Source organism: Festucalex cinctus, chromosome 12 (assembly GCF_051991245.1).
Source record: "Festucalex cinctus isolate MCC-2025b chromosome 12, RoL_Fcin_1.0, whole genome shotgun sequence".
Lineage (NCBI taxonomy): Eukaryota > Metazoa > Chordata > Actinopteri > Syngnathiformes > Syngnathidae > Festucalex > Festucalex cinctus.
In genome coordinates, this window is record NC_135422.1 from 14,793,255 (window position 1) to 14,801,749 (window position 8,495).

Below are 8,495 nucleotides of genomic sequence, written 5' to 3' on the forward strand. Positions count from 1 at the left end.
TACAATATCGTGACCTTTTTTAAATATCGGCAACCTCCCCACAATATCGTGATAATTATCATATCGTGAGCTTCATATCTTGATAATATTGTGAGGTTTGGATATCGTTACATCCCTAGTGGTGAACTAATAGAATGCAACAACCTAAGTTCGAAGCACACGCACTGTTGTACCTCAGAAATACCACGCTTCACAAGCCTACCACCAATTAAATTCGCAAAGTTCTTCTTCGGGTATCCGTAAAAGAAAGATGGCGGCGAAACATGTCAGCCTCATGCAAAGCGCGGTGCAAGTCATATAATTATAGCGATTAATTGACCCATGATCACATTTACATTAAAAAAAAAATGTATGTTGTTGATAGAACATATTTTTTGACATTATTGAACTGAATAGTCTTCTTTTTTTTTAATGAATGAACATTGAAAAAAAAATTGACACTGTCCATTTAACGTTAGAACACTGTGAGGCAATGCGAAATGACTTCAGGGCAGCTTTGAGGAAATTCTGGTCCATCATCTCGCATCTCATCTTAGGATGGGGAAGCAGTTAACACTCGACGTTATTAGCAATAGATGGATTATCGGCCGGGCCAATTATCGGTGTCGATATTTGTCAAAATGCCAAATATCGGCATCGGCCTTTTTACAAATCTGAAGGCCGGTAATAAGAATTTAACTGACACTTTTTCACTTGCTGCAAAGACATTTTGAACATGTTCAGACAAATTTACACAGTCTACAAAGATCATTTAAAACATTTACAGACCACGATGAAAACCCAAAATACGCTACGTTCGCATGCATTTGTTGCTCGGTGAGATAATAGGGAACTATTCATTTATGTATTTATTTACATTTTCACTTTCTAAAGGATGATGCTAACTCTGGGAATTCCCTAAGCTTTTTATTAAAATAAATAAATAAATAAATAAATAAATATATATATATATATATATATATATATATATATATATATATATATATATATATATATAAAGTCAGAATTCCCTACTTTATTCTCAGAATTTTGATTCTGACTTTAAAGTGAGAATAATAGCACTAATAAAGTCAGAAGTTGACTTTATTCTCAGAATTCTCACTTTAAAGACTACAGACGACATGAGAAACACTTGAGAATTCTGAGAATAAAAGTCAGAATTCTCACTTTAAAGTCAGAATTCTGAGATTAAAGTGAAAATTCTCACTTTAAAGTCAGAATTCTGACTTTTTATGAGAATTCTAAGAATAAAGTGAGAATCGTTTTTTCTCTATTCACTGGCTCTAATCCTCTTACGTAGAAAACTTTAGGGAGTTAATTGCTTAGTTTTTAATTTATTTTAACAAATGGCGACCACCCGGAAAGACTCCTGCAAATTTTATCATTTTAAACAGAGCTGTCTATTCTTTATATTTATAATTAAAAGAAAAACCTTCAGGTGTTGAAAATGTGAAAAGCTGTTTTGACAACGATGCTTAATGGTATTTCAACAGTTTTTTGTTTTTTTGTTTTTTTAAATTTGGCCGCAAATATTTTCTCTTTTACTGCAAATGAATATCGGCTTGAATATCTGTTATCGGCTTCCTTGACTTCTAATAATCGGTATCCGGACCAGACCTGGAAAAAACGAAAACATGTCGGTCTATTACTATTATTTATAGAGCACTTTGAAAGCATTGCTGCAAACAAAGTTCTGCACATGGAATAAATAAAAAAATCACTCTTTTACTAACAAGGACAGTTAAAATAATAAATTAACAAATACTTAAAAAAAAAAAAAATAGGAGTCCATTTGAGTCAGTCATTCTGTTGAAAATAGTCACAAAAGAGCTGTCGCACCTCCTCGCCTCGACCCTGGTCTGTCTCACCGTCGACCTCGGCGTAGGCGGGCTGGGGGCTTTCGGCCTCGGCCGCCTCGGCCAGCCACTCGCCGTTGAAGGAGTCTCCATGCGCCTCGCACACGTTGTGCAGAATGCAGCACGCCCGGATCATGGCGGGCACCACGTCCAGGCCGCAGTCGTTGCGCTTGCTCAGGCACTGCCAGCGCGCTTTGAGCCGCAGCAGCGCCTCCTGGGCCACACGGCGGGCGCGCCGCAGCCGCCGGTTGAATAAGTACTGGCGCTCGCTCGTCGCCGCCGGGTGGGACCGCGTGGCCCGCTTCTCCGGGTAGGCCTTCAGGAGCCAGCTCTGGAGCGGGTAGCAAGGCTCGCCCAAAAGCACGTAGCTGCAACGCGGGACGAGAATTCATAATGGACAAATTGCAACATTGGGAAGAAACCCTTTGGCAGACTTGCCCCCATTTTTTTCTCCATCAACAAAAATGCAAATGATATGACTCCATGACAAACATTTACCTGAGTTGCTTTCCCATGAAGAAAGGCGGCGGCACCGGTGATAGTCCGCCCTCCGCTGCCGTGGTCCACAGCGACGACTTCTGCAAGATCTCGGCTGGCTCAATTCCGCCGGGGAAACAGGCGCACATGTCCCAGATCTGCCCGCGACCGTTCACCGTCACCTGTCACATCAAAGACAAGTAACGTAGTTTTTTTCTCTCGCCGTGTACCATATTTATTGTAGTAGGTGAAAACTAGGGCGACACGGTGCATTTAAAAAAACAATAACCACATTTTACATGTATAAAACAAAATAAAAGTATACTATAATTACAGCAAAAAATGTTCTTCATTTGCATCTTTGCCAATTAATTTCATTCGAGATTGTAGTTTACTACACAATACTTAGTTATTATACTTTTTGGAAGTTTTCATTTTAGTTAGTTTTTATATAGTTTTGAGTTTTGTTTTTTAAATTTAGATAGTTTTAATTAGTTTTCAGGGTAGTTCTGTGAGTTTTTATTATTTTTAGATCTTTGATAAATGCTTAGTTTTAGTTAATTTCAGTATTAGTTTTAGTTAAAAAAAAATGTGTATTACTTGTAAGCAATATTTAAAAAAACACCATGGAAGCGACATCATCTGAAGGTTCTTTTCTATTGGCTGCTGCGAGATGATGTCACTTTTGTGTGACACACTTTCAAATGTCCTTATTCTGGTTAATATCAAAATAAATCTACTTAAAATCACATTTAAAATAATCTCCAAAGGCTCATGCCTTCAATTAATTACCAAAGACTAAAACGAAGGACATTTTTGCTCTAATTATAGTTAGTTTTAGTTAGTTTTGTAAACATAAAATGTAGTTTTCAGTTTCTTCTTCTTTTTTTTTTTTTTTAAAAACATGTTCGTTTTTATTTTATTTCATCAAGAAATTGTTTTTTGAATATTAATTTTAGTTTTATTTGTTACTTAGTTAACTAAAATAACCTTGATTCTGACCCACCCCCCCAATCTTGCCCTTTTGACAAATACTACTTGTATTAAAAACAAACAAACAAACAAACAAAAACAAAAAAAAACCTTATAAAAACTAAACTAAAACAAAGCATTTTCAAAATAAAACCTAAAACTAACAAATTGAAAAAGCAAAAGTCAAAATGGAATAAAAGCTAACTATGAGCAAGGTCGTATACATTCTCTACAGAGTTCAAGTCTGGACTCGATCAATGTCATCATGCGTTAATTTTTTTTAATTGCTTCAAACCTTTTGTTGTTGTTGTATAGGTGATCTTCTATACATGCATTTGAGCATGAAACATATATATACTGTAATGTACATCGGTTCAATAAAAATTGTATTTTTGTCATTCATCTGACATATAAACTTAGATGTGCAGCTAATACACTATAACGGTATTGAAAATGGCCACGCCCACCTGAGACAGCACCGAGAGCCAGCCGGCGGGGTTGATGTAGTCGGACGCATTACTGGACGGCGTGATGATGGCCGTGTGCAGCGTGGCCACGGCAGCAACACAGTGCGGGAAGCCCCACTGGGACAGGAAGAGGCGCGCCGACTCCTCCAGCTCGGGCTCGGCGGGGGGCCGCAGGTAGTCGGCGCGGAACAGCGTCACAATGCTGTAACACATGTCGCGCACGCACTTGCACACGGTGGACTTGCCCACGCCAAACAGGGCGCTGATGGTGCGGTACTCCACATTGGACGCCAGGCGCCAAAGCGCCACCGCCACACGCTTCTCCACGGGCAGCGCCAGGCGGAAGCTGGTGTCCTGGCGCGTCAAGCGGGAGCGCAGCTTGTCGCAAACGTAGAAGAAGGTCTCCCGGCTCATCCGGAACTTGTCCAGCCAGTCGGAGGGCTGGAATTCAGTCATCACCACTCGTTCCCACCAGTCCGTGCTGGGGACGGTGGTCCAAGGGCGTGTGCGGATATGAGCGTTGGAGCGAATGCCCCCTGCTATCATCATCTGGGAGGGGGGGAATCAAAAGACTACATCAATAATGTGGTACTTAAACAGAACAGTCAAACGTGCATAAACATGAACACACTCGCAAGGAGTCTAGAGGAGATGCTAAAACTTGCCAAGTTTCTGAAAAACAGGTTGCTGCTGTCAGTCTGTCACACTCACATTACACACACACAAAAAAAGCCACTCTTAGGCAAAGTCCTTATACAGCTAGAATTGTAATTTTATTTATTTACAACTGATTGTCACATCCACCGAAGTGGGGTGAAATTTGTTCTCCGCATTTGACCCATCCCCTGGGGGAGCGGTGAGCAGCAGCGGGGACCCCGCTCGGGAATCATTTTTGGTGATCTAACCCCCCAATTCCAATCCTTAATGCTGAGTTTCAAGCAGGGAGGCAATTGGGTCCCATTTTTATTGTCTTTGGTATGACCCGGCCGGGGGATTGACCCACGACCTCCCAGTCTCAGGGTGGACACTCTACCACTAGACCACTTAACTTTATCAACAATATTTTAAATTAATTTCTATTTGCTCATTTGTGCATCGTGCAGTATCACGCAGACTGACCATCATCATTCTCCTCTGCCTCTGGAAGAAGTACTGTCGCTGCCTCAGACGCCTTTGGATCTCATTGCGCCGCTGAACGTCCGCGTTGTTTACATCCCTGCGGCGCTTTAGCAGCATGTAAGTCATGAGAAACATGAAGGGCCGCAGCCGCTCGTCGTCTTCGTCCATTTCGACGCGCAGCGCCGCAACACATTTGATTTAAACGTGGTAATATTAATTGAAAAAAAAAATATATACACATAAGATACAAAACAATGTTGTCATAAGCTACGAGAAGACGACGCACACTTCCGGTTATTCTTCTTCGGTTTGTTGATGCAGGAAGACTTCCGGTTTTCTTTGTTTTTCGCAACCTTCGAATTGAGTCTATTCCTTCGGTTTAATTTTCCACTTACTAACTTAGATATTTGGCGTGGGAGCAAAACAAATTCGCTTTGATGGAGTAATGTTTTCAGCGACAGAACCATGCAGAAAAATCAATGCTGTTATGTGATGTGGTGGGACGTACTCTTCCGGATTCTTCTTCTTCCGGTTCAACAATTAGCATTTGGCTTGGCACCACCTGCTGGAGTAATGAGTAACTTTTTCTTTTTTTTTAGAAATTTTTTTGTTTTTTTCCCCCATGTACATCATTTTAACTTCATAAATAGGCACAATTTATTGTTTATTTATCTTTATTCATTAATTTAACAATTCACTAACCTGTAGAACCAAAGAAGATTTGGTGCAAGGGCAATAAATACTATATGTAAACGTGTTGTCATTGTGGTCGCTCTATTTCGTCCATGTTTTCATGTATCATCCAACTTCCAAGCATCATGCATTCCACATAAACAATAGGCACCAGGGTAGTTCCGGGTAGCAATAAAAGTCATTGACCCAAACTGAAATGATGCCAAAAACGTGTGTTGTGTTTGAGGATGTAAACTTTTTTTTTTTCCCATACCGATACCTATATGTGTACTCATAATTTCTAATTCCTAGCTCCTGATCATAAAATGTCCACAAGAGGGCATGAGTGCCGATACTTTAAAATAAAGTTATCGCACCAATACCAATGGCGTCAGTATCCCTTAATGGATCTGCCTTGGTCAAGTGACATAAAAGGGTGTGTTTACGAGGTTTGTCTATGAGACGACTTTCACACGAGCGATAAAGAGTTCTGCGGCGGCGTTCTCAAATTCCTTGGCATCCATGTGACCGACTGGGGCTCGCGCCTGCGCTTCAGTCATGGCGCGCGCCAGCTGGTGCGGCGACATCTTGGCGCTGGCTTCCAGGCGACGCAGCGCTTTGACGCTAGGGGGGTCGGCATCGCACGACGTCTCCAGAGCCTCCCTCAGGGCGCCCAACACAGCCTGGCACGGGGCCCGCGAAGCCGGCCCCTCATCCGGCCGGCACACCTGGGCGTAGAGCCGCTGCGCTTGGCGGATGTAGTCGGAGAAAACGGCGCACGTCAGCACGCCGTGGCGGAAGACGCCGTACGGGACGGCCTCGTGGTCGTGGCAGTGGAGGCGGCACAGTAGCGGGGCGGAAGTGGAGGCCGGGACGCCGCCCTCGCCGCACAAGCACCGCAGGGTTTGAGTGTACAGGGCACCGCTCACACCGCCGCCCGAAGCGGCACCATCGCCTGCATGCCTGAAAGGTCCCGTGAGGCTCAAGAGGTCGTAAGCCACACGGACGTTGTTGCCAAATGCAGATCTGGGTTGAGAGACATAAAAAAAGGGAAAATTATTGTATTAGATTTGCAAATAGCATTTATGGATATTTTTGACAGGTGTAACCAAACCGGTTTGAATTGTAAAATCGGTTTAGTTTTAAAATCCGTGAGCGCGTCGAATCAAATCACTCCACTTGTATCGAATCACCTTTTACTGGAAGAACGCACACCCCCAATATAAAAAACAGAACATTTTGTTCACATTTATTTGTCACTGTGTTAATTTAAATTTATTATTTTTCAAAAGTGGTATCGATATCACTGAGTACTCAAGAGTGAATATTGGTACTGTTATTGGTCTGAAAAAAAAAATTGTATTGAATATTCCTTTAACAATCTCTTTGTGGGAAAGAATGCGTTTTCAGTGCTGACAACTTATTTCATATTGTAAAATGATAAGAAACTGATTGCATCTTACGCTCTCCAAGTGATCCGTGCTGTATCAAATTCAATCAGAGTTCCACCAAATTGAATCGTTTGAATCGTATCATATTGCAACCCATTTATTGTTTAGAGATAGCACCAAATTATCTTTTATTGGAGAGGTGCACCTCCTAATATTTTTCCATTTAGCATTTATTTGAAAAATATATATGTATGGATGGATGGATATTAAGTTATTGATATTTAATTTTCTACATTTTTTTTTACATTTAATTTTATAATCATTTATGAGTGCATTTCTTCTAGGGCTGGGAATCTTTGACTGTCTCACGATTCGATTCGATTACAATTTTTGGGTCTACGATTCGATTCAGAATCGATTTTCGATTCTCGATTCAAACGATTTTCGATTCAAAATTATTTGATTGACAAATGATTTCTGCTTCAATTTACAGACATGCACAACATTGTCATACTCCAGTCTGCTTTGCAAGACAAAATGACAAATAGAGACATTTAAGTGTGTGTTTTTTTTTTTTTTAACATTTATTAATTTTGTATTGTAAGTGCCTTTTCCCACAAAAACAGCATGTGGGCTACAACTGCCTTTCCCCTTCTTCATTTCTAATTTAAATAAAATCGATTTTTGAATATTAATATCGATTCGATTAATACATGAGAATCTCGATTCTTTTATGAATCGATTTTTTGGCACACCCCTAATTTCTTCATTTTCAATTGTATTATTATTTTTTAATTAATTTGAATATATTTATTTTCATTTACTTCTACATCTTAATTTATAAATACTGTATTTTAAAAAATAAAATAAATCTCTTTCCAAATACAAATATCACTCAACAGTAGTGTCTAAAATGTACTTGAATGAATTTGTTCCACCTCTGCGAGTGGTGGGCCAGGCGCAGGTGCCACAGCGCCCGGTTGAGTCTCTGCTGAGCCCGGGCGCCTCCTTCTTCTTCCCCAGGCTGGCCGTCGCTCCGACGCGGCTCCTTGAGGTCTTCGCCGCCGCTCTCCACCACGGCGGCGGCCAGGCTGCCAAAGTGGTCGGCCAGGAAGCCGATGGGGTCGTCCGGCCGGGCCTCCACCATCTTCAACACGGCGCTCCGAAGTAGCTCTCCGACGCCGGCCTGCGACAGGAACTCACGGTCGGTAGCCGGCCCGGACGCTTTGGTGCCTGGGCCTGGCTCGGCCACCATTGCGGCGGGAGACGACCCGGACCCGGCGGACCGGCGTTTCTCTCTGTCGGCCATGTTTGTTGACGTCCCGTGTCTCAGCAACGGAAGTGGAAGTGAAACAAGGCGCAGGGAGGGGAGGGGGGAAGTCTCTCCCAAAAGGTACAGGACCTTTTTTTTCCATGTTAAATTATATAGTATACAAAAAAAATTAAATAACAAAAATCTATTATCTATTATTAATGCTAAATTATGTAGTGTACAAAATAATACAAACAGCTAAAAATTTACATTTGAATATTCTTACTAT

At 41.5% G+C, this 8,495-nt stretch overlaps 2 protein-coding genes across 2 annotated transcripts; both read right to left on the reverse strand.

Moving 5' to 3' along the window:
* Window positions 1–1,028: 1,028 nt before the first annotated feature.
* On the reverse strand, window positions 1,029–5,400 carry LOC144032220 (uncharacterized). The gene is made up of 4 exons (XM_077539935.1): window positions 4,892–5,400; window positions 3,773–4,321; window positions 2,355–2,515; window positions 1,029–2,224 (listed from the first exon to the last, which is right to left on the reverse strand). The coding sequence occupies exons 1-4, from the start codon at window positions 5,057–5,059 to the stop codon at window positions 1,798–1,800; spliced, it is 1,305 nt and encodes a 434-aa protein (XP_077396061.1). The 5' UTR covers window positions 5,060–5,400; the 3' UTR covers window positions 1,029–1,797.
* A 147-nt stretch (window positions 5,401–5,547) lies between these two features.
* On the reverse strand, window positions 5,548–8,322 carry tpgs1 (tubulin polyglutamylase complex subunit 1). Its single transcript, XM_077538944.1, has 2 exons — window positions 7,893–8,322; window positions 5,548–6,589 (listed from the first exon to the last, which is right to left on the reverse strand). The coding sequence occupies exons 1-2, from the start codon at window positions 8,261–8,263 to the stop codon at window positions 6,019–6,021; spliced, it is 942 nt and encodes a 313-aa protein (XP_077395070.1). The 5' UTR covers window positions 8,264–8,322; the 3' UTR covers window positions 5,548–6,018.
* Window positions 8,323–8,495: the final 173 nt, after the last annotated feature.

Excerpts from the sequence above, each read along its gene's own strand:
- LOC144032220 (XM_077539935.1), bottom strand. The coding sequence starts at position 5,059 with ATGGACGAAGACGACGAGCGGCTGCGGCCCTTCATGTTTCTCATGACT. Across the intron at positions 4,322-4,891 it reads GGCAGAGGAGAATGATGATG|ATGATGATAGCAGGGGGCAT; the intron begins GTCAGTCTGCGT and ends CCCCCCTCCCAG. Across the intron at positions 2,225-2,354 it reads TTCATGGGAAAGCAACTCAG|CTACGTGCTTTTGGGCGAGC; the intron begins GTAAATGTTTGT and ends CCCGCGTTGCAG.
- tpgs1 (XM_077538944.1), bottom strand. The coding sequence starts at position 8,263 with ATGGCCGACAGAGAGAAACGCCGGTCCGCCGGGTCCGGGTCGTCTCCC. Across the intron at positions 6,590-7,892 it reads CTGGCCCACCACTCGCAGAG|ATCTGCATTTGGCAACAACG; the intron begins GTGGAACAAATT and ends CTCTCAACCCAG.